This window comes from Equus quagga, chromosome 14, assembly GCF_021613505.1.
Source record: "Equus quagga isolate Etosha38 chromosome 14, UCLA_HA_Equagga_1.0, whole genome shotgun sequence".
NCBI lineage: Eukaryota > Metazoa > Chordata > Mammalia > Perissodactyla > Equidae > Equus > Equus quagga.
This window is the reverse complement of record NC_060280.1, coordinates 31,882,969-31,909,514: the sequence shown is the minus strand read 5'-3', so window position 1 is coordinate 31,909,514 and position 26,546 is coordinate 31,882,969. Positions and strand designations below refer to the sequence as shown.

The 26,546-nt window shown below is 35.9% G+C and overlaps 1 protein-coding gene across 3 annotated transcripts in view; it reads left to right on the top strand.

Moving 5' to 3' along the window:
* The window catches only part of RSF1 (remodeling and spacing factor 1), a 143,628-nt gene that overhangs the window by 102,873 nt on the left and 14,209 nt on the right, over positions 1-26,546 (top strand). For 2 of the 3 annotated variants that reach the window (XM_046685219.1, XM_046685221.1), the window contains 7 exons: positions 4,084-5,849; positions 7,828-8,034; positions 13,361-13,465; positions 14,575-14,654; positions 19,456-19,510; positions 20,782-20,891; positions 26,182-26,249. In XM_046685219.1, coding sequence (XP_046541175.1) covers positions 4,084-5,849; positions 7,828-8,034; positions 13,361-13,465; positions 14,575-14,654; positions 19,456-19,510; positions 20,782-20,891; positions 26,182-26,249 — 2,391 coding nt within the window. The remainder of the gene's footprint in view (positions 1-4,083; positions 5,850-7,827; positions 8,035-13,360; positions 13,466-14,574; positions 14,655-19,455; positions 19,511-20,781; positions 20,892-26,181; positions 26,250-26,546) is intronic. The other variant, XM_046685220.1, reaches the window with a different exon arrangement.

The window sequence follows — 26,546 nt, the reverse complement described above, 5'->3', positions numbered from 1 at the left end:
AAAAGTCCTCACAGCAGTTCCTTGAGGGTAGGTATTTGTATGTCAGTTTTAGAGAGTTTAGAGTCTAAAGAAACTTAGAAAGATTAAGATAATTTTCCCAAGGTCTCACAGCTGGCCAATGTGGAAGTGACATGAAAGCATTTAGGGTTGTCTGACTCATGATTTTCCTAATTTTTAATGAAATAGTTCAAATAAACAGGAAAGAATATAAAACATTTGAATATTGCTGAAATTTGCTTTTCATTTTTAAGAAGTTATAGAAACAGTTAATACTTCTCTTCCCTTTATTTTCCATCCCATTCCTCCTCCCTCCTTTTCTAAGCTCAGCCACAATCCTGTGAAGCATTCTTATACATGTTTATGATTTTGCTCCATATGTGTGTAGCCACATCAACATATAGCATAATTTTATGCATTTTATAACTTCTCCAAATGGTATCATATTAGCTGTCCTTTTGCAGCTTGCTATTTTCTCTCCTCATTCTGTTTTTGAGATTTATCCACATTGATTCAAGTAAATTTGTTTCTTTTATTTGCTACATAGTGGTTATTTATCCATTCTCCTGTTTGAGGGGTATTTAGGTTATTTCTAAGTTTTCACTTTTCTAGCAGTGCTGCAGCATATATTCATGTACGTATTTCTGTATAGTTGTATGTAAGTACACTTTCTATAAGTGGAATAGCTGAGTTATAGAGTATGTTTCTTCAGGCTTTAGAGCAGATATTGCCAAATTGCTCTTTAAAGTGTTTCTGCTAATTTCCACTCTCACCATAGGTATATAAGATTTGAGCAGAGTCTGAAACACACTACGCTGTTTTTAAATTTCTCAAGTCTTATCTTAGAAGAGGAGGATTATAAAGAAATTAAACCTCATCAAGGATTAGTTACCCCTTTATCACCCAAGAGATGATGACAAGCCCAAAATTTATTAAGTGGATATGGGTAAATTTTGGTGAGTATGGGAAAGGAAAAGTAGTAGGAAGCAAAGTGAAATGAAAATGTATTGGACAGGATTGCATTTGGCTGCATGTTTGTTCAAACAGTTTTAATTTTTTTCTTGTAATAAAAAGTCAAGAGGTAAGTAGTCCATTTCTGGTTCAGCAGCTCCATGAAGCCATCCAGAACCCTTGCTAGTCTGCCATCCTTAGCATGTGGCTTTGATTGCTCCCTCTCCAGGTGTTGTATGCAGACTCTAGATAAAAAGAAGGAGAATGAGCAAAAGGCATAGGTCAGCTGAACCCTGTAAGTCTCACCCAGTAGACTTCCTCATGTATCTCATTGGCCAGAACTGGGTCACATGACCCCTAGCTAGAAGGTGTCTGAAGAGACAAGTACTTTCCTGAACAAAATCAGAGTTCTGTTAGTAAGAAAGAAGAGGAGCTAGAACTGGATAGGCAGCTGGCAATGTCTTTCACTGTTAACTTAGAACGTTCATTACATGGTGGTTCTGGTTGGGATGTTTGGGAAAGCACATAATAGGTGATAGGTAAATATTTATTGAGTAAATGAATGAATCAGCTTTAAAAATCAACAGTAGATAACACTTCTCTTAAATAACCTCAAGTTTGTCAAGCAGTGTTGCTGCTGCATTGTGATTTTTGAAGTGAATTTTTCCTTGAGTTTTCTCCAAATTTCGTATCTCTTAAACTCGTTTGCATCCTCTTTTACAGTTTCCTTTTTGCAAAACTTTTGGGAAATGTTTGTATAGCTGAATGACCTTTTTACCAGTGATGATTGCACTTAAAGTTTCATTTTCTGTCGTGGTTCTTCTATTCTCTATACAATTTTAGGGACACATCCCTGTAATCTAGAGGAGTTAGAGTAAAAGGTATTGTTGTATTTTTCTCTTAAAAGAACTGGGCCAAACACAAAAATACCAAGGATTTAACATATTTGGGTGAAGAGAAATATAAGCCAGCAAAGAATAATTGTTGGAGTCACTTAGTCCAGCTGCTTTATTTGTAGATGAAGAAATGAAGATCAGAGAGTTTTTGACATACTAAAGACGCACCACTAGCAGAATTAGGTTTAGTGAACTTAGGAGTCTTGAACCTAATGTTATTCCTCATTTTGTTTTGCCATGTTGTTACTCAAATTGAAATCAGTTCAAATAACTGAAAAGAACTTTCTCATTCACCACCCCAAATAAAAACAGTGTCATTTTACTTTGAGTCAGAGTCACAGTGAGATCCTGAGTTGTTTTCTGAACCAAAATATATAGAAAAAAATATTAAACTGTGTTCAGTAAACATATTTAGTATTAGGTTGAAGTTATTTTTAAAGATGGTAATCTATATTTTAAATGTTAACAAAGATGTTCATTTAATTAGATCTCCTGATGTGCTAACCAATCTCAATGAACGAGAAATTACTAAACCTATTTTATCAGTGGAAAAGGGAAGATATACAAATTAGATCATTATTGTCATGTCTGTAAATTTCTTAGCGGCGTGTGTACATTAAATCACTGACAATGTAAAGAGGGAGGAGCAATACTGATACTCTGATCTTAGGTTCTGAATGGTTCTCAGAGGTTCTTGAATTTGGTTATTTCCTACATGATTGACATAAAAGAAATGGTGGTTTGTAATAAAAATATTCACTCTTTTAAAGAAATATTTCTTACTTTAAAAAAGATGTCCTGAGCCAGCCCTGATGGTTTAGTAGTTAAAGTTCAGTGCTGTCACCACTTCAGCAGCCCGGGTTCATTTCCTGGTCAGAGAACCACATCACCCGTCTTTCAGTGGCCATGCTGTGGTGGTGGCTCACATAGAAGAACTAGAAGGACTTACAACTAGGACATATGGAACCATGCTGGGGCTTTGGGGAGGAAAAAAAAGAGGAAGATTAGCAACAGATGTTAGCTCAGGGTGAAACCTTCCCTACAAAAAAAAGGTCCTACTTCATCTCACCTCTGTCCATTCCATTTTATTCCCATGAAATACACTATAACTCTGGTTTATCTGCTTGGCAAGAATCTGTTCAAAATTTTTTGTAAAAATTCCTATCTTAGTAAAAGTTTGTTTAGAATTGAGGCTTTTCAGTTGCAAGGAGAAGGTGAGGTGATGGAAAATGTAGGTAAAATTAGTAGTGCTTAAGGAATTCTGAAAACACTGTGTCCAGATTCCCTGAGCGGAGTTGACAGCACATATGTAATCTTTGTAATCCCAGATATTATGCTGGTTACTAAGTACGGCTTTTGTTATATTTAAATTTGCGCTATTTGGTACTCTATAAAAGTTGGAAATATATAGCCAATAAGATAAAAAAGAGGAATTGACAGATAAACCTAAATAGTTCGTTGATAAAATATTAACTTCTGAAATGTTCAGTGATGACATTTGATAAAGTAAATTGTAATATAACCACATTGATGAATATTATATAATTAAGTCTAGTTTCTGTAAAAGGCATTTAATATCATAAAAAAGTGCTAATGTTTCAATGAAAAAATGGGGCAACATGATCCCAACTTTGTATATAGAAATATACAAGACTAGAAGGAAGTAACCTAAAATATTAACAGTAGTTGCCTCTGGGTATTAGAATTATGGGCATTTTTTTCTTTTTGCTATTTTTCATTTTCTATACAGAATTGTGTTACTTTTATAATCTGAATAAAATGGAAAACAAGCATTTTCTCACTGCCATGCTCATGTTACTTCGATAAAATGAAGTGCTCACTGATTTGCAAAGAACAGTTGTCAGTTTTTAAAACAAATATGGTCTTCTGGAAATGTTTTATGTAGTATTTTCAGTTTTGTATTTTTGACCCATCACTTGAGCTTGAATAAATTGTTTGAGCTGTATAAATATTTGTATTCCATTGAGAACATTGAAGCTAAAAAAATAAAGCAGAAACCTGAATCTTTCTAAATAATAGTGTTTTAATATCTAGAAGTTGTGCTTCAGAGTTTGGTAAGTTCCTCACTGTCAGATTTTACTTTTTGTTGTCAAATGTCCAATAACAAAAGCCATCTCTTTTAAGACTGAAATTTCAAATGGAAGTATATGTTATATGAAGCTTTGTATATTTTATAATCTTGAATACTTAGATTATGTAAACTTTTTCTGATTTTTAGAGGAACCAAAGGAAAATGAAAAGATGAAAAGTGAAGAGCAGACAATAGATTCAGAAAACCATTCTACACCCAATGCTCTAGAAGAGACTACTGTGAAAATAGAAAAAGAAGATGAAAAGGAACTTGTGAAATTGCCAGTCATAGTGAAGCTAGAAAAACCTTTGCCAGAAAGTGAGGAAAAAAAGATTATCAAAGAAGAAAGTGATTCCTTCAAGGAAAATGTCAAACCCATTAAAGTGGAAGTAAAGGAAAGTAGAGCAGATCCGAAAGATACCAGAAGTAGCGTGGAGAAGCTAGAGCCTGAAAGGCTAGAGTTTGGTGGCAACATTAAATCTTCTCAAGAAATTACTGAGAAGTCTACTGAAGAGACTGAGAAACTTAAAAATGACCAGCAGGCCAAGATACCGCTAAAAAAACGAGAAATTAAACTGACTGATGATTTTGACAGTCCGATCAAAGGACCTTTGTGTAAATCAGTTACCCCAACAAAAGAGTTTTTGAAAGATGAAATAAAACAAGAGGAAGAGACTTGTAAAAGAATCTCTACAATCACTACTTTGGGTCATGAAGGGAAACAACTGGTAAATGGAGAAGTTAGTGATGAAAAGGTAACTCCAAATTTTAAGACAGAACAAATGGAGACAAAGTTTTATGATACAAAGGAAGATAGCTGTAGCCCCTCTAAGGACAGAAATGTCATCATGGAGGGAAATGGAGCAGAGTCCTTAAATTCTGTCATAACAAGTATGAAAATAGGTGATCTTGAGAAAGAAGTGGTCCCTTTAGGGAAAGATGCAGATAGTTCAATATCAGTCGTAGAGACTCAGAGTCAAAAAGGGCAGATAGAGGAAACTGGTCCTCCAGAAATAGAAACCTCTCTGGAGACTTCTGAGATGGCAAAGGATCTCTCTTTGAAAACTGCTTTATCTACCACTGAATCCTGTACCATGAAAGTTGAAGAGAGGTCTCCCAAAAGTAAGAAGGATAGGCGCCCACCAGTCCTAGAATGTCTTGAAAAGTTAGAGAAGTCCAAAAAGACTTTTCTTGATAAGGACACACAAAGATTGAGTCCAATACCAGAAGAGGTTCCAAAGGATACTGTAGAATCAGTAAAACCAGGCTCTCCCGAGGCAGCTGCAATATCTCCACCACCTAACATGACTGGTCACTGTGAGAAACTGGCCTCAGAAAAAGAAGTGGTAGAGTGTCAGAGCACAAGTTCCACTGAAGGTCAGTCCCTGGGTAAAACGGACCCAGAAATTCTGAAAGAGGATTCTGAATCCACGAAGGTAGAAATAGATAATCTGGACAATCCCCAGACCTCTGGCTCAGAGGATCCTTCTGAGACAAAGGGTTCTATGCAAAAAAGCAAATTTAAATATAAGTTGATTCCTGATGAAGAAACCACTGCCTCAGAAAACACAGAGATAACCTCTGAAAGGCAGAAAGAGGGCATCAAATTAACGATTAGGATATCCAGTCGGAAGAAGAAGCCAGATTCTCCTCCCAAAATTCTAGAACAAGAAACCAAGCAAGAGAAGAAAGAAAAGGAAGAAGAGAAAACAAATGTGGGTCGTACTTTAAGGAGGTCTCCAAGAATATCTAGACCCACAGCGAAAGTGGCTGAGATCCGAGATCAGAAGGCTGATAAAAAAAGAGGGGAAGGAGAAGATGAAGTAGAAGAAGAGTCAACAGCTTTGCAAAAAACAGACAAAAAAGAAAATTTGAAAAAAACAGAGAAGGATACAAATTCTAAAGTAAGCAAGGTAAAATTTCTCCTACTGAGTTTTAATTTTTGTTAGAAATATTTGGCTCTAAGTGTTTATACCTTTTTGCTTTTGACTAAAACTAACAACAGTTAAAAAAAAGATACCTTTCTTCCTATATCTGAGATGACTTTTCTCAGTAGTTATTCCCAAACATTAAATTTCACACTCTATAATCTTGTCATCTTTTAAACTTTTTCTCCATTACAGGCAGTATAGGACTATATTCTCTTTGTAAACTATTCAAGTAATACCCAACCTGTAGGATTGAAAAATGAAAATTCCCTTGAAAACTATTAGCAGTTTGAGGTACATCTCTTTCCAATCCTTCTTCCATATGTTCATATGTATGTTCATAAATATTTACACGTTCTCTTAAAAAATAAATTGAATCAAATGTGTTCATTTTTCTCTGAGTTTTTCACTTAACAGTGTGTCTTTGAACTCTCTCCGTGTCAGTACATGCAGCCTACCTTTTGGTTATTAATGGCCACATAGCGTTCCATAGTGTGGATGTACCTCAGTTTATTTAACCGGTCCCTTATTGATTGACATTTAGGTTGTTTCCAATTTTTCACTATTACAGGCAATGCTGCATTGAAGAGCCTTTTGGATATGAGTGAGTATTTCTTTAGAAAAGACTCCTAGAATTGGAATTGCTGGGTCAAGGGGCATGTGTATTTTAAGTTTTGATCGCTTTTGCCACATTGCCCTCCATTAAAGGCCCTTTTGATGTACCCTCTCATTACCAATGTAGGAGAATACCTATTTTCCCCCATTTTAATCATTAGTCTTAGAAGCCAGAAATCTTTTTTCTACGACTCTTATTTTAAACAAAATCTTGTATGTGTCTTGGGCTAGTCCATGGGAGTTTGTTATAATTAAAAGCACTGCTTTTGTTTTTAATTTATTTAAGTGATCCAGTTGTTCTTCATTGTAAGTGCTCCTTTGTTCCCTGAAATACTGAATTTTTAATTCTTTACTTAAAAAAATTTCCGCTGGGGCCAGGCCCATGGCCACGTGGTTAAGTTCACACACACTGCTTCGGAGGCGCGGGACTTTGGGTTCGGATCCTGGGCGCGGACCTAGCACTGCTCATCAAGCCTTCCATCCTGAGCGGCATTCCATGTACCAGAACTAGAAGGACCTACAACTAAAATATACAACTCTGTACTGGGAGACTGAGAAGAAGAAGGGAAAAAAAAAAAGACTGGCAACAGATGTTAGCTCAGGACCAAAAAAAAAATTTCCCCTTCTGTTATTTTTGATCTTTCATGGGGACTTATACTGCAGAAAGGAACTAAAATGTGACTTACAAGATTGTGAAACTAGGCAATGAACAGCAGTTTACAACATTATAAACTTATTCTCTGAATACTGTATATTTTTAAATTTGTCAGGATTTTTATATGAATTCTGACTCATTAAAAACATGAAAATTCATCTCTAATATGGGAATTTAAAATTTTGTATAGCCATATGTGAGAATATAGTCACTGTTCTCTTCTAGAGCCTATAAAATGTCCATGGCCTTTGACCCAGAATCCTCTTCGAGGAATTTATCCTAACCACAGAAGTGTGTGTAAAAATTTATATTTACAAGGTTACATTGTTTATGAAAGTGAAAAAATGGGAAACTACCTAAATGTCCGTTTAGTAAGAGATACTATAAATACATCTATGTGATGGCGTATTATATAGTCATTTACGGTGATGTTAGGAGAATATTTTATGACTAGGGAAAATATTTATAAGACAAAGTGTTCATTATAATTTCTCTTCCCCCAAATAGGAAAAATAGTGACTATATAGAGCAGATTTTAATAGCGAGTATATCTATGGATGAAACTATAGTGATTTTTCTTTTCTTCTTTGTGTATTGACTAAATATTTTACAGTGGATATGTAATCAGAAGTGTTTGGGTTTTTTTAACATTCTTATTATACCAAATTTTCCTAATTTTTTATTTTATCCAAGGTAAAACCGAAAGGCAAAGTTCGATGGACTGGTTCTCGAACACGTGGCAGGTGGAAATATTCCAGCAATGACGAAAGTGAAGGGTCTGACAGTGAAAAATCGTCTGCAGCTTCAGAAGAGGAAGAAGAAAAAGAAAGTGAAGAAGCCATCCTAGCAGATGATGATGAACCATGCAAAAAATGTGGCCTTCCAAACCATCCTGAACTGGTATGTACCTGATCTCAGTGCACAGTATTCATGTTACTGATATGCTATAGTTGCCCGAAACAGCCTCACTCTTCTGGTTTTGATCTTGATTTGAATTTTTTAATGCTACAGAGTGTGTGTGTGTAAAATAACATTTACAGATTTCTCTTTCTCAAATAATAACCCAATTCTAGGGAGAATCAGGATCCTGCTTTCATTTTACCTAGTTTATATATTGATATTTCCTCTACTTAAGGATACACTCCTAATCTCTTCTCACTTCAGTGAATTTATTCAAATATTTCTATTCTGTTTTTCTCTTTAAATTTTTCTTCTTTCCCTTTAAGTTACTTTATAATGACATTTCTGAGGTACCAGCTTTAAATAAGTAAAGCCTGAAGGCCTTAATTGCCTTTCTGTAAAATCATGTAAGTCAATGTAGTAGGGCTTTAAACTTCAGAAAATGGGCAGTTCTGAAAAAAATTGAGGATAAATTATAGACCAGATATATTCAGAAGAATAGTGATAAATTTACATGGAACTTTCTTACCCAGGAAATAAGTTCTTCCAAGGTAGCCTAAATCAGGAAAACCAGTTCCTAACCTATGTATTATATTATTCTTGTAGTTCATAAATGCTTTCTAAAGAGCCTGTTGAAGAAACACTCTTGTTATACTTAATTCTATGCAACTGTTCTGTTCTTTTGAATAGATCTGACTTTAAAGGCAAGCTCCAACTATTAAGTAGAAAGAAATGTAAAGAAAGATGCTTCAACATGGAAGGAATTTTTGTTGAGCAGAAACTTGAGATCCTCTAAAGTTTGGAAAATGTATATGAGGTGGTTCTCCAAGGCTCTTTTTTCCTAGAAAGCAGTGTGGTATCATGGGAAAAGCGTGGGACCAGACAGACTTGGTTGCAATCCTGCTTCTACCACTTACTGGGCTGTCTTCTCTGTATCTTGATTTCCTCATTGTAAAATGGGAATAATACCACATAGTTCTGAGGGTTGTTTTTAATGAGCTATGTAAAATCGTCTAGCACACAGTTCCTGACATCTGTTATGTGCTGGGTTAAAGTTGTTTGTGGCTTTCTTGTTCTTTTCTTCTTGAATGTTAAAATAATATCTATAAACTAAATTCATCAGTGAAGTTTATCATATCCCAGTAGTTTCAGAAGGTTCAAGTAAAAGATAAAACTTAGGGGCCGGCCCAATGGCATAGTAGTTAAGTTCAGTGCACTGTGCTTCGGCGGTCTGGGTTCACAGGTTCGGATCCAGGCCTGGACCTCCACCACTCGTCAGCCATGCTGTGGCAGCAGCCCACATATAAAGTGGAGGAAGATTGGCACAGATGTTAGCTCAGGGCTAATCTTCCTCAAGCAAAAAAAGAGGAAGATTGGCAACAGATGTTAGCTCAGGGCTAATCTTCCTCAGCAAAAAAAAGATTATTAGAACCAGAGAATGACTTTAGCTCTAAGAAGAATAGATCTTGAAATTACTCTGCAAAGACTCTTTATGATCATCAGGCTATGAAAGTTAGGTCAAGATTTTTGTGTGGAGAAAGGTCAAGAGGCGATTTGAGATAGTGGTGTTTTCTGCCCTCTAAATCAAGTAAAAATCAACACTTGTGTTCTTTTCTACCATTTCCTTATTATCTTTTTAAACTAAGAGTTCATTTTAATTGAGACAGCAGTAGATGTGACAAAGGGGTGTGAGGAAATGAGAAGTAAAATGAGGTGAGCAGACATGACATTGAGGAGATGGAGAAAGTTGCACCCTTCTTGCAGAACACACAAGATTTATATTTATTTGGCTATCTTAATAACTACTCTGAAAATCTCATTGCTGATTACTGTGCCAAAGAGAATGACATTGGAAACTGAAGATCCCAAATGTGCTGGATTTCTTATGCTTTGTGTTTAAGGTTAATCCTCAAATCAAACTGCCAAGCAAGTGTTATGTGTTAAGTGGTAGGGAAATGATGCTGAATTAGGAAGACATGGTCCTTGTCCTCATTGAGCTTACAGCAGAAAAGCAATAAATTTGTAGATGAGTGTAGAACTCAGATTTTCCATGTTTTAGTCAAAATAAAAGGATAATTGCTTGAGCTTGGAAATCTTACATAGTAATATTTATTTTAATAGGATTTTACCTTTATTGTGGAATAGAGACAATCATTGTTTTAGAAATAAGTTGAATTCTAAAAATTTACTTTTAATTTTATTTGAAATTTAGATTAGTTGTACCATAGAAACAATATGATAAATGGAATCAGGTGCCCAGGTTAGGCCACACATGCCTACGTAATCAATCAGTCATATAACTGCAGTATAATACTAATATAACTTAGTATTGAATTTTGGGTATTGGCAACAAATGGTGATGCTTTGTATGAAGAAGAGGGAAGGTATTTTTCACTTTTAAATCACTGCACATGTGTACACATCCCCCCGCCCAATCCCCTGGGGTATATGTTAGCAGTTCAGAAACTACCTCTGTGCTAGGGTTGAACAAATAAATGAAGTGTAGATAATAGGAGCCAACCTTCTCACTGTCAGAGAAAGAAGTTACAAATAAGCAAGGCCAAAGGCTAGAATGAATCCTGTGGCGCTGAATGAGAGGTAGAGAAATTAGTATGAACTCATGCTTATTTTAATATAGCTTTATTTGTATACATCACTATACATAATATATTTCTTAGCTCTGTCCTCTGAGAGACCTTAGAAGCAGTGATACCCAGTAGCAGTGAGCACTCAGCACCCAATCTTGGTTTCTAAAAATCATTCTCCAGTAAAAGAACCAGGGGTTCTGGGAAAAATGCCTGATTCAAAGGCTTGGGCTGGGAAAATATAAGATGTGCCTGGACTATCCCATAGTGCCAGAAAGTAAGGAAGAGCTTTTGAAAAGAAAAGGATACAAATGAGTCCTAAGGACACAGCTCCCAGTGTGTCCATGGCTAGCACAATTTGAATTTGACTGATTAAATAACAATTTTAGATTTTAACCCAAAGAGTAAAATAAATATTGATTAGTTCATCCTGATATAAATAAATAATTGAATAAGTAAATGGATGGGGGAGAAGGGATATATTTTTTCTTTCACGTAAGAATTCCAAATAGCAAATGTAGAAGGCGTGAGGGAAATAGAGAGTCACCATTAGAGCACCGCAGTAATGATTGTCGCAAGCAGGATCCACTAGTGCTAAAACTGGTGAGTGAAGCTTGAAGGAAAACAGGATATTTGCATAGCTTCACCATATCTTCCCCCCAAATATTTATTAATTTATTAATTACTGTGGTAATTTTAACTTGTATCTGTGAATTCTTTGATACTTCTTCCTCCAGATAGTGGAGCTTAATTCCCCTCCCCTTGAGTGTGGGCTGGACTTAGCACTTCTATTGAGAAGAGAATATGGAAGGTGAATGGTAGTAACTTTGCAGTGATGAAAACCAACAGACACTACCATAACCAAGTAATCAAGGTTAATATCACCAGTAATAAGTCATATTGATATCATGTACCCCCAGATATGATTCAGTAAGCAGGGCTCTGTGAAATTCTTTTCCAAAACCCATATTCTAGGTTACTCAAGAGAAGACATCAAACAAACCCAAAGTGAGTGGCAGTCTACATAATATCTGACTAGTACTCTTCAAAAGTGTCAAAGTCATGGAAAACAGCGACCAAGAAACTGTTACAGATTGGAGAAGATTAAGGAAACATGATTAAATGCAGTATAATATCCTGGCTTGGATCCTGGAATCAGAAAAAGGACGTTAGTGGAAAAACTAATGAAATCTGAGGGCTGGCCCAGTGGTGCAGCAGTTAAGTTCACACGTTCCGCTCCGGTGGCCTGGGGTTCGCTGGTTCGGATCCCAGGTGCGGACATGGCACCACTTGGCAAGCCATGCTGTGACAGGCATCCCACATATAAAGAAGAGGGAGATGGGCACAGATGTTAGCTCAGGGCCAGTCTTCCTCAACAAAAAGAGGATGATTGGCAGATGTTAGCTCAGGGCTAATCTTCCTCAAAAAAAGAAAAAAAATTAATGAAATCTGAATAAAGTCTGTTAGTTAACAGTATTGTACTGATTTCAATTTCTTAGTTTTGCTAAATGTACCATGGTTATGTAAGATGTTGACATTGGAGAAAGCTGGGTAAAGGGGTTATGGGAACTCTGTGCTATCTTTGCAACTTCTGTAAATCTAAAAATTTTTTTTTTAAGATTTTTCCCCCCTTTTTCTCCCCAAAGCCCCCCAGTACATAGTTGTGTATTTTTAGTTGTGGGTCCTTCTAGTTGTGGCATGTGGAATGCCGCCTCAGCATGGCCTGATGAGCAGTGCCATGTCTGCACCCAGGATTTGAACCGGCGAAACCCTGGGCTGCCAAAGCAGAGTGCACGAACTTAACCACTCAGCCACGGGGCCAGCTCCCTAAAATTATTTTAAAATAGAAAGTTATTTTTAAATTAAACATTCATGAGTGTACCATTTCAAGTTTTAGAGAAATAGTCACGTTAAACTCAAATAACAAAAAATATCAACTTAAGACTAATTATTGTTAGTGTTTGTATTTGAAGATGATGTTCCTGAGTATAGTTTCATTCTTCTAATACCTCATTCCCTTCCATATTTGAATTTACATGATAAAAAGAACCACAAATGTTTCTTACAGATAGGTAATTTAAATGCTGCTTAAAGTGGAAATTATTTGTATTTTTGAAATTCTATGTGTGGTGGGTAGTTTATGATTCTTAAACTATAAAACTTTGCTATGAAGAATATATTGTTATTGCCCTTATAGCACACTATAAAAGAATTATAACTCTAGGTCAGTAAGGACTTGTTATTTTTCACTAAATTTTTGTACCTTAAATTTTCTTAGTTTTTTTATTTTTAAAAAAATGGCATGTTAGGGGCCCGGCCCCATGGTCGAGTGGTTAAGTCTGTGCACTCCACTTTGGCGGCCCAGGGTTTTACCAGTTTGAATCCTGGCGCGGACATGGCACCGCTCATCGGGCCATGCTGAGCTGGCGTCCCACATAGCATAACCAGAGGCACTCACAACTAGAATATACAGCTATGTACTGGGGGGCTTTGGGAAGGAGAAGAAGGACAAAAGAGATCAGCAACAGATGTTAGCTCAGGTGCCCATCTTTTTAAAAAAGATGGCATGTTAGATCCCAAATTATCAGCTCTTTTATTATTATGCTGTATGCAAATAAAGAATGTAGTATAGTATATTTCTTAGTACTATACTAAGAAATATTGAAATGTCTATTTTAACTTAAGAGTCAGTGAAGTTTAGTCATGGAGTTAGGTTGACATTAACGTATGGTTTGTTTCAGATTCTTCTGTGTGACTCTTGTGACAGTGGATACCACACTGCCTGCCTTCGCCCTCCTCTGATGATCATCCCTGATGGAGAATGGTTCTGCCCTCCTTGCCAACATGTATGACCCAGCACACTTCTGTTTATTCAGTCTTTGATTTTATGTTCAAAGTAATAATACTTACTGACAGCTACTAAACATTTTTAATCTTCAAAGCAATTTGTAAATATTGTTTACCTCTTGTTTAAATTTCTGTGAAATTAGAGACTATGGAAAAAACTGCCTTTTATTAATATCTTTTAGGTCTTTCCTTCATTTCTTTTTCCAAAACAATTCTTGAAAACCTCTAATTTTTCTACAATAATCTCTGCTTTACTTTTTCTCACATTTGTTAAAGACACAAAGACCGCCAAATTAAGATAGTATACAAGGGTAGAAAGAAGTTTCTTCCTGTTGTTTATCCATTCGTTTCATCCTCCTTATCATTTCTGCCTACCTTCTTTTTGTCAGAAGTTTTATAGATGGTATTATGAATTATGTACCATTATGATGGTACTGTGAATAAAAACATGAATTCTGTTTTCTCCCATCTTGATGCAGGTGAATTAACTTTTGTAAGCTGAACAACAGGATATTTTTATGCCATTGCCCCCAGGGGGTCCTTTCTCTCACAAGCCCAGTCTCATTTTGCTTTAAAAATGATAGGCTTTATTGCATTTCTCAGTGAAGTGGGCTTCTGTGGCTTAGCATAGCTTTATGAATTATGTTTTTCAGCTCTGTTTTGACCCAGTTAGCATGGTCTTGCGGACTTTGTTCTGTTCTCTTTTTTAAAACTAGTGATTGGCATCATTTTATTTTATTGTATATATAACCTTCTCCCTTAAAAATGTCCTGGGATTTTTCTAAACATTTTAATCAGTCATGTGTACTTGTTGAATCAAATGCTATTTTAAACATTGATTATTGCCAGCAAGATAGGATAGAATGTGTTTTTGGCAAGACTTTGAGTTTCTCTGATGTGCTTTGCTTCACAGATGTTATGCTCATCTTCAGTTCAGTGGATGCTGAGGCACCTCTTTATTTAATTCACCAGAAGGAACATTTTAGTGCTCACTTACTATGTGGCCCCTTATCAGCTCTCATAGCACAGTATCCATGAGGTAACATGCAAGTGATAAATGACGATGGAAAGGTGTTACAACTGATACTCATCTGTTTTCGTCTTTCAGAAACTACTGTGTGAAAAATTAGAGGAACAGTTGCAGGATTTAGATGTTGCCTTAAAGAAGAAGGAGCGGGCTGAACGCAGGTATTGTGACACGTGTTAATGTTTTACTTGGGAGCTTGACGGCAGAATTGTCTTGGAGTACAGATTAATGCCTTTATCTAAAGTGGGGATTGGCAAACTGACCTGTGAGCCAAATCCAGCCTGCTTTTTGTTTTTGTATTGTCTGCTCACTAAGAATGGTTTCTTCATTTTTAAATGACTGAAAAAAAATCGTATTTCATGACACATGAAAACCATGTATTTGCATTTCATTGTCCATAACTAAAGTTTCACTGGAACGTAGCCATGCTCGTTTGTTTATATATTGTCTAACAGGTGCTTTTGCATTATAGCAGCAGAGTTGAGTAGTTGCAACAGAATCCTTATGACCCGCCAAGCCTAATTTATTATCTGTCCTTTTACAGGAAAAGTTTGCCAACCCCTGATCTAAAATATTTATCAGAACCCTCTCTGAATAAATATTGGCCCAAATATTATGGAGGATATGTACCTAACTAAGCATGTAGTGAGTACAAGAAAACTATACAAACTGGTCTGTGGTTTAGCTCCCCGGGTCATGTCTTTGGGTGGGCAGAATTAACACTGATGAGATAAAGAGCATTTAAAGGCTGACCTCTGTCCTACTGGCTCTAAGAGATGCCTCCCTTTTCAATATGCCACTCTGGTGTGGTCTAAAGCAGTTGGAGGAGGTAAGACTGGAGTTGAACCTAAACTTTAAAAGGGGGCTCAAAATCAAGACAGTAAGTTTATGTTTATATTATTTGTGCCTTATTTGATTAATCTATTGCTAAATGTTCATTCCAACCTGCTGTGTACCAAACCAAAAGGATGAGTAAGACATAGCTCTCACTTACATGGAGCTCACCTGTCAGAAAACAGACATATAAGCCAGTGATACCAGTGATACAATAAAGGAGACGAATCGAGGTGTGATCAGAGCAATACAAGAACATTGTGAAGGGGCATTTTAGTTCTCCTAGGGGTTGGGGTTATAACGGAAGTCCTTGGAAGATAACTTGGGGTTACACAAGTGGACATGCAGAGAAAGAATATTTTAGGCAAAGTGCACAAATGAAAGCAAAGACAAAGTGTAAAAGTGAGAGTAGGAAAGTGGTAAGGGATGAAGCTGTAAAAGCAGGTTGAGGCCAAATTGTGAACAGCCTTGCATACCTGGTTAGGGAATTTGAATTATTCTCTATAGGCAGTGGGAGAGCCATCAAAGGAGGGATACGCATAATCAGATTTTTATTTCAGAAAAAAATATCCCAGCAACAATAAGAAGAAGGAATTAGAGTTGAGGCGGTTGCAATAGAGTCTGTGAGAGCTGATGAGACCTGAACTAGGGCACTCGTTGAGATAATAAAGTTGAGAGGTTGGAGAGAATTTTCAGAGGATTAATCAGGGACTTGGTGCCCATTTGTACATAGTATGAGAAAATCTAAGCAGTCTCTCCTGATTGGTCTTTTTACTTTACTTTGCTGCTTCTTTAACTTTCACCAGCTGTCAGATAGTCTTCCCCTGAAAATTTAGCTTGACTTAAGGCAGTCAGTTCCTTCTATCATCTACTGACTTCACTCTGTGCAAAGGTGAACCTTAAAAATGGGTTAAGCCTCCAAATTCTGTTGTTTTCTTTGCTATTCGGTTTGAACTCTCTGGCTAGTAATGGATTCTACTTAGTTTAAAGGCAAACTTAATCTCTAAAGTTGAGTAGGAGATAAAAATACTTAGTTTTTTAAAATCGATTGTCTAAATATAAATACCTTTGTATTTACAAACTCTGATAGTCCTATATAAAATTATTAGGACTATTTTGATCTGCAAAGTTGCTCCTGTTTTTATTTTTGACACTGGAAAACATCCAACTAAGGATGCTACAAATGAAATCAGAACTAACTATTAGACTTTCCTTTGCCTGTCTTTCTGAAATCTGCCTGCCCTTCTGAGAAAAGAGCAGTGTTCTCATGTTCTGAAGCTGATCTGACGCAGCACTGTGTGCCTGCTTGTTCTTTGGAGGCCTTTGATGCTTAGACTTTTTATATGTGGAAAGGCTGATAAGAATTTTTTGACTATTGCCTCACATGCTTTAGGATATGCTGCTGCAATTAAGAAATATTTTAAATTTTAGAAATTTATGTTAAAATGTGCCACAACATTTGTTCACACTGCTGGTCTCCCATTTAGTAGTTCATTTGATTTCTCTTCTGTTCTTGACAATGCTCTTTACCTACATGTCATCCTTTAAGAGGACATCTGTAGTTGTGGCTTTAGATCATACACTAAATCTTATATGAGATTGAATCACAGGAAGAAGAACAGAGTTATCATTATAGGGGGACAAATCTGGCACAAGACCAGTTAAACTGAAATGTAGCTGCTATTTGTTAATTCTCCCCAGTAATCTGGTTAACAAAGCTTTGATTATTTATAGCTCCTGTTATACGTGTATATGCATGAATCTTAGGAGCTCTAAACAGCAAAATATATATATTTCTAAAATAAATAATATATTAACTGTAAATTCCAGGTGGTTTCATCTGCTTTTAAAAGTGAGCATTTTTATTCATCCTTTTTTAAATCTGTGAAATAATTTCTCTAGCACTCATCCTGACAGGTTAGAGCCTTGCTTACTCTGTCATAGAACATGAGCATTTTTCCCCTTGTGCATTTATTCAACATTTAACCAACATTTGCAATGTAATCAGCATTAAGTCTGTTTTGTGGTCTCTACCTTAAAAGGCTCTACAGTATGGTGGAAAAGTAGGATGTGTCATTGAGTAATTAGTGACTAGCCAGCAACTATCTACAGAGCTGGAGCTGTGATGCTCTGTGAAATCTGATATTTCAGAAGTCCGTCCAAGTGATTTGTAAACGTCACTTCCAGACCGTGATGCCAGAAATTATTTGGGAATTCAAATAGCTCTGTACTTCCAGAATACTATTACAAGTGCTTTGCTAGCAGAGAGTTGGATTTAATCAGGGTTGGAATTTTCCAGGTAATATAACAGAGGGAAGGAGAGAAAGAGACAAAGAATTTGAAAGTGTATGCAAAGGAATATTTATAATGATGGACCGTGGAGTCTAAGCCAGGTAAGGGGGAAAGTAAGGATATGAAGGGAGTGATGGACAGTAAAAAGAGGGTAGGATCAATGGATAGAGGTCCCACCGGAGTCAGAGAATTGTTGAAATCAGTATACCAGAGGGAGTGAGCTGGAAAGTGAGCCGGTAGAAGTCAGAGAATAGGATGCCTGAAATTGAACTTTTAGAAGGGGTGTGGTTATTGGTAATGATAAGGCCTGGGCCCAATATGCTCATTGAGCTAAGTGGTAAGATGGAATGGAAGATGTATCTTTCCATAACATTACTGAGCAAGAGAACGCTGTGATGAGAAATCCTACCTACCTTCAAGATTCTACTCACATGTTAGCATCTATTTAAAGCCTTCCTAAATTTCTCACCTCTTCAGACAAAATCTCTTCCTTTTTCATGTCTCCATTATACCTGTTCATTATGGACTACAGTCAGTTGTTAAATAATTGTGAGGGCAAAAACCATGTCTTATTTACTTTTGGATTCCCAAGCCTGATACAAATCATGATCTAATATGGTGAACATGACTAAGTGTTTTTTCAACTAAGTTGAGGAGAAAAATACAAGTGAAAGCAGAGATTTTGAGATATGAAAGAGGAAACTGATATCACAATAAATTTAGTTAGTGTAAGGACAGACATGTCAAACATATTTAATAAGAGCTCGTGTTCTGAGTTATCAATGAAGCCTTCCCTTTTAATTTTAGCTAGTACTGTTCTTGCTTTTCCTAGTTTATAGTTCATTAACTATACTGTTTTTTAAATCAGGTTTTGATTAAAATATCTATCATTTTCTTACATGCCAGTTATTTAATAGCTTCATAACCTGTCTCTAAAAAGACCATAGGATTCTTGTTTATTAGTAGGGTCAAGGGTTTATGGGGCAGTAAAGGCTGCATTCTAAAGGACCCCAGGTACTGGATGATTAATGTCCTTCTGTCAGGGACATCACAAGTTAAGGGAGGAAGAGTGGTTAATATTTCCATTCAGTTCAACATACATGCACTTGGTGAATTGAGTTAACCTTCGGAGAACCAGAGAAAGCACCTGTTGTATATAGCAATTTGTTCTGTTAAATTTATTGAATTAAAATCAACAAAGGTTTATTTCTTTGAAATGAACCTGTGGAGCTGTCATTAGTGTTCTAAATCCACGTTTCCTGGAAAAGTCTTAACTGGCTCTAAAGATATCTTTGTTGTAGCACTCTAGAGTACAGAGCCATATGGCTGCATTGCTTTTTTCCTTCTCTGCAAACAAGAAGTGAATGGTCTTAGTATCATTCACTGAGTTCTTGATATGATTGTTATGTAGAGTTCTTCTTTTTTATAGTGATATTTATTACCATGAGATTATAACTGTGTATACACATATACAATATTACTATGTGTAATAACAAAGATCTAATTTGTCCACCCATAGTGGCTTTCCATCTAATCACTTTATCAGTGAGTCTCAGCATGGCTGTTCATGAAGTTTGTCTATTTCAGTTACAGGTTTTATTTTAACGGTATAAGTCGCTTGTAAAGCTACAGTTTTCATACTTTTAGAGAGTTTTGTGCCTTCCACAGATAGTCATACTCTAAGTTTTACAGATGGTAGCTAACATGTCTGTGACCTAGCCTCTGCTATTACCATGAAAGTGCGATTTTAGTATTGTCTGTGTTAGTGTTTTCATAACAATTTTATTTTTAGCAAATCTTATCTTGTTTGTGTGCTTGTTTGTTTTTCACTTAAAGGAAAGAACGCTTGGTGTATGTGGGTATCAGTATTGAAAACATCATTCCGCCACAAGTAAGTTTTTCGTTTGTAGTATTTTTAAAGAGGAGACTGGCGTAATTGTTTTAAAATTTAGCCCACTTTATGTAATGTCAGTAGTTTTAAATATATAGTATACCAATCTTATTAAATATGAAAATTTAGGACCTTAAATCACCCATAATCCCTCGTGATTGAAATTACTGTGTGTGTGAAGCCCCCAAATATAATATCACATTCAAACCACATTTATAGCTCACCCCTATGGGGTTTCTGTTCTTTTTTTTTTTTTACGCTAAATTGGGTAATTTGTTTTTAGCTTCTTTATGTAAAGTGACTAAAGAATAGAGAGATTCTGTTTGTAATTTTCTGCTTTGGTGGTTATCAGAAACTTCAATTTGTGTCCTTACAGTTTGGTTTCTTTGATGGGATATCACTGTTTTGCATTTAGTAGTCTAATTTATAAGTAAAAAGGATACCCAAGAGTGAAAGTACATGTAACATGATTTGCGTTTGAAATGAAGAATTTTTTTTTTACTTAAGGTTATGATAGTTTACAACGTTGTGAAATTTCAGTTGTATGTTATTGTTGGTCAGTCATGTTGTAGAGGCTCCCCTTCACCCTTTGTGCCCTCCCCCCACCCCCTCTTTCCCCTGGTAACCACTATTCTGTTCTCTTTGTCTACATGTTTAACTTCCACTTATGAGTGGAGTCATACACAGATTATCTTTCTCTATCTGGCTTATTTCACTTAACATAATACCCTCAAGGTCCATCCATGTTGTGAATGAGACGAGTTTATTCTTTTTTAGGGCTGAGTAACATTCCATTGTGTATATATACCATATCTGAAATGAAGAAATTTTTTTAGTTTCATTTAGGCTTAATTAAATCACATGGTCAAGTAACCTGCCTTGGTTAGTTATTTTCCTTCAGCATTATGCCCCTTTGTTTTCCAAATCCGTTAGTTCACTTATTCAGCATATCTATTAAATATATGTGTTAAATTTACTTACTTGTTGAAATATTTATCAGTGGAAAAACTTCATCATGATTGTTTTTAAAGAGGTAATTATAAACTCACAGAAACTTTAGAATTTTAATACAGAAGTGTTTGATCCTCTGATCACCAATATTCTTTTTAATTTCTATACTTAATGTTGCCATCGTTGTTCAATTTTAGAAGGATCATCTCACTTTTCAAACCTTTCACATGGGCTGCCTAGATGGACATTAGAAACCTATTAGTTCCCAGGAATTTTGTTCTGTTGTAATAATCTATATATTTATCATATTTTTAAACCAGGAGCCAGATTTTTCTGAAGATCATGAAGAAAAGAAAAAAGATTCAAAAAAATCAAAAGCAAACTTGCTTGAAAGGAGGTCAACAAGAACACGGAAATGTATAAGTTATAGGTATGAAATATGTGGAAATGTTTACAATGAAAGAGTGTAAATGTTTTTTTAAATTACACGACACAACCCACAAGTGTATGCTTTTCCCATCACAGTGATTATTAGCAGTCGTATATATTTATCTTACCTACTGTCTTTAGAATCACAGAATTTTAGAGCAGCCAACATGATCTTTTCCAAATGTAAATTTGCTTATATCATTTTCTTCTGCTTGACAAACTGTCAGTTTTCTATAATTCTTGGGATAAGGATTGATGCCTTTAACGAGGCCCACAAGGCACTGTGTTGTCGACCTTGTGCTGAGCTTTTCAGCTCCGTGTCGCCACATTTTCCTCTCAAAGCATTAGCCACGCTGTCTTCTTTTGGTCCCTTTGCACATACTGTTTACTCTGCTTAGAATTTCCCACCCAATTTTACCTTGTCACCCATTTCTTAATCAAATCCCTCTATTGTATGCCTTCATAGCAACCAATTCTTCTCCTTGAAAGCACTTATCATAATTATAATGATTGTGATTTTAATTATTTGATTAATATTTTTCTCCCCCACTAGACTATTAGCAAGAAGGTAAGGACCATGTCTGTTTTATGTGTCCTTCTGTCCTTTACAGCAGGCATAGTGCTGGCAGATAGTAAGTGTTCCATAAATGCCTATTGAAAGAATCAGTAAATACAATCTAGTTTACCATCTGCCGTCAGAAATACCAGAGAGAGAGAGATTTTTCCATGGTCACCCTGTTAGTAGCTAAACCTAGACTAAAACCTTATCTTCTGATTGTTTGTTAGTCCAGTGTTCTTTCCACTAAACCACTCTGTCTCACTCAAATAATAAATTTATTTTAATTGCTTTAGATCATTGTTTGATCTGTGGTCTACTTAGACAACACGAAAACAGTCTTGTAACTTGATAACTGGAGATGAAAAACAAAGTCGATTTTATAGAACTTTGAGCTTGCTTCTTGTTTATAAACTTTTCATCAGTGATCAAGGGAGAGTTCCCCAAGTGTAGTTTGCTGCTATTATTATTGTTAAAACTTAATAAAATGCAGTAAGATCAGTAAGAGTAAAATCCTTAATATATGTGGCAACAGTATCCATCATATTCTTTTTTTAAAAAAAACTTTGAAAATTAAAAAGTACTATTTTATATAAAATCATTATAGCCAATTCCATCAAAGCCTGCTGATGGAAGGTGCAGGTGTAAACTCAGTTCTGCTGTATCCCAGCATGTGCTTTCCTAAAAGTAGCCCTGCTGTGCAAAATCACACAACAGAAACCTGTGGATGGTGGGAAATACGGAGTTAGGGCTACACACTCAAAAACTTCATAAGTGACACATTCTTTTAAAAAAGATAGGAATCTAATAAAAATGATAGTACTATTTGACATGTTAAATAGTTAAGAAATAACGTAAGTACTACAATAAATACGACATTCTATGTTGAAAAAAGCCCTGAAGGTTGCCTGTGGAAGTGATTATGAGGAGGGCTGCCGTTTGTAAATTATTTTATGGTGGTAGAAGGACGGTTATTTGAAATCAGCCAGAAGCTTGTAACACCAGATGCAGATGGCTTTAGCTTATAATAAACACACCTGATGAGCTGAGGTAGCCGGTAGGTGTTTGAGGTGTGTGCGTTTTGTGTATTCCTATACAGCTAGGCACAATTTTCTGCATTTACCTAGGGTTTCTCACAATTGAAATTACTTATAAGAAAGTATGAAATATACGTTATGCTTGACTTATTTCCTAATATATCAGTCATGTTGAAAGAACTTTGCATTTATGTTAATGAGCTTTGTAGCAGAACTGTATTGTCTTTCAGTCCTGATGTAATTGGAGTTATTATTAACATTTCATCTTGGATATATACCCAGAAGTGGGATTGCTAGGTGATATGGTCGTTCTATTTTTGTTTTTTTGAGGAACTTCCATGCTGTTTTCTGTGGCGGCTGTGCCATTTTACATTCCCACCAGCAGTGTATAGGGTTTCTGGGTTCTCCACATCCTCACCAACGCTTGTTGGCTTTTGTATTTTTGATGGTGGCCATCCTAGCAGATGTGAGGCGATATCTCATGATTTTGACTTGCATTTCCCTGTTGGTTGGTGATGCTGAGTATCTTTTCATATGCTTTTGGGCATTTGTATGTCTCATCACTTTTTCTTTATTATTTTTGCTTCTTTTGCTTTTTAAAGAAATTTACCTGAGATGAATTAATAGAGTCCTTCAAATGCTTTCTCTAATTTTTTTAAGTTTTACTCTTCATATTTAAGCTCTAAATACACCTAGAATTTACTTTGTACGTGGGCTGAAATTGGACTGTTGTGAGTGTAAAATGTAAAGATACTTAATAATGTATCAACACAGAAAAAGGACCCCCCAAAAGATTTCATCACTACTTTCATTTAATAATTGTTTATCAGATTCTTATTGCTCCCAACAGAGAGGATGACATCAAAGTTGACTAGAGGGAGCATTGTCCTCACCGCGCCACTCATTAGCCATGTATCTTTAAGTGGGCCGTCTCCCTAGGTCTTGGTTGCCGTGCCTGTGATGGTGGATTAACCCAGATGAATGCCTTCAGCTCTGCAATTATGTAACAGTAATATAGGAACTTATGATAAACTGTGTTTTTTAGCATAGAGGTATGGTGTGATTCATTTATTTATACCCTACCTAGTGTTGCAAAAGGATTTAAGGAAGGAATGTAATCTTAGTGTAAGGAGCAACTTGTTAAGCATAACACCAAACACAGAAACAATAATGGAAAGGATATTTGATTACATAAAAATTTAGAAAAACACAGACAAAGCATCTACAAAAGAAAGTGCTTGCAAAGGAATTTTGCAAAGGATGGCTTATGAATTTAAAAAATTACAGGGATTATAGTTTTTTTCATGGTGGAAATACATTAGTTTTTTCACATGATGTCTGCAAAAGCTGTAGCATATCTTCAGACATTAACATTGCTAAACTTGAGGATAAAGCCATTTTTGTTAGGGAATCAACTACTTAAGGAAAATTAAGTTTTCATTTATTTTAGAGACTAGAACTAGACAAGGTGACTTTGTTTATTTGGGAGGGGGCCTGACTAGAGGTGCGATGGGCAGACATTCATAGTGGTAGCAGGGCAAGATGTCAATTTTCCTTTCTCAGAACTTAAAAAAAAAATAAGCAAAGTTTAAAGGGGGAATACACTTTGAATAGAAATAATTGCAACATATGACAATGAGGTTAGAATCTTTAATACATAAAAAGCTGTTACAAATCAGTAAGAAAAGAACACAGTGGCTGATAAAATGGGCGAAGGACACAAATGGGTACTTGTAAAATAAAAAGTAAAGTGACTAATAAACATGAAAATAATGTTTGGCTTTACTCAGTAATCAAATTAAAATTAAAAGGACAAGAAAATAATGTTTTTAGAATAAGATATTGAGGAAGGATAGAGTTTAGATGAAATTTAAATGAAGCAAATGAAGAGTAAGGCTGAAAGCAAAGCAGAGCTCTGTAAAGGGGTCACTGTCAGATCTGGAAGCATAGTGCACAGGGAGTCCTGTTTCCTTGAAAACAATGATGTTAAAGTAGATGTGTGGAGTGTTGTGTCCAACCCCCATGCAGAACTCTCCATCTGTGATGTAGAGCAAGGCTGATTTGTGGTGAAAGTGACTTAGCTCCTCCAGGCAAGAGTGAGGTGTTTCATTCTTACTGATAGAATTTCCTATGTCCAAAGGTTCTGATGGTCTCTGTTTTTAGAAAACAAAGCTTCTCAGTGAGTAAGAAAATAGTAGTCACTCAAAGAAATAGGTTGTTATGCCCCTTTACAGCTGCATCATGTCCTTGGGAGAAATACTGTTTTCTTTTAACTTCGCATCTAGCATTATCTGTATCTGTTATTCTAGCCTGGCGAATGGCTGCACAGATTTTTACTTAGAACTTATCTTCAGGAAAAGCTAAGGTAGAGCTCTAGGAATTTTTTCATAGCATTGTTTATAATTTTGAAAAAATTGGAAGTAAGACTTTTAACTAAATTATGATACATCCGTAAGATGCGTCACTATACAGCCATTAAAAGGTATGTTGTAGAAGAAGAGTTCTTGACCTGAAACTTGTGAATCCTCTGAAATTATTTACAAAATGTTATGTTTGTGTAAGTATATGTATGTTTTCCTACAGAGGAAGTCCATAGCTATAATGAGTTTCTCAGCTCAAGTGCAAAATATTTGGCTGTTAGTCCTAACTCTGTTGTTAATCCACTGTGTGGCTTTAATCCAGAGCTGTCCAGCAGAACATACTGTGGTTATGGAAATGTTCCATTTCTTTGCTATCCAGTATGGTAGCCAGTAGTCGTATTTGGCTGTTGAGCACTTGAGCTACTGAGGAAGAGAATTTTTCATTTTAATTAATTTAAATATAAATAGCCACACATGGCTAGTAATTACCATATTTAGCATAGGTTTAGACAAGTCACTTTATCCTTTTGGTCACCTCAACTCTAAAATGAGAGGAATTTTCTATGTAAAGAAATCTTAGGAATCATCTAGTCTTGGCCCTTTAAACTGTGAGAAACAACCCTTGTGAGAAAAAGTACATGTACCTAGTTCTAGAATTCTGACTGTCTGTGTATGAATTTCACTAATAATAACAATATAATCTTCAGTAACAATAATATAGTCCTCACACTTAGTATTATTTCCAGAACACTAATTTTGTTCCACTTGCTTTGCCATGTGATTTGTGTAATTAGGGGGTGGCAAACTGTGGCCTGTGGCCCAAATCCAGCTCACTGCCGGTTTCTGCATCACCCATGACCTAGGGGTGGTTTCTGCATTTATGGTTGAAAAAAAGAACCAAAAGAGGAAAGTTACATGAAATTCCAATCACAGAGTCCATAAATACAGTTACATTGGAACATGGCCACAGTGATTGTCTTGTATTATCTGTGGCCGCTTTTGCACCACAAGGGCTATGTTGAGTAGTTAGAACAGAGACTGTACAGTCACAAAGCCTAGAATATTTACTATCTGGCCCTTTAGAAAAATATTTACTGGTGCTTGGTATAGGTGATCTTTGAAAATGGAAAACAACAATTTATGAATTAGATACTGATTTATAAAACCTTATTTTAATAAAAGAAATTGAGGTTAACAGGAGCAAGGTGATATAGTCCAAGTGACACAGTCCCAAAGTGGCAGAGAGCAGTTTTATGTTCAGACCTTTCTTACCTCAGAGGCAGCCCTTCCAACCGGATGCCAGGACAGGCCGTAATGTGACTGTTGTCTCTATTTTAGATTCGATGAGTTTGATGAAGCAATTGATGAAGCTATCGAAGATGATATCAAAGAAGCTGATGGAGGAGGTATATGTTTATCATTCTCTCTTCTTCCTGTACTCGGCCAATATGTTAGCTAAAATGCCCTGATTCGAGCCGTGACCATATTTTCTTCTCCCCAGTGTGTATCACAATCACTACTGATGTTAACTGTCTGATATTCAAAGTAATTGGTGGACACAGAGTCAATGGATAGACTCAGATCTTACTAATTATTTTTAAAGTAGTTTCATTTTATGATCTAATATAAAATGTAAATATTCCTTCAGCAATTAAAAAAAGTTATTTCTGCCTCCAAGTGAAACTTTCCCATTGTCTTTTTAT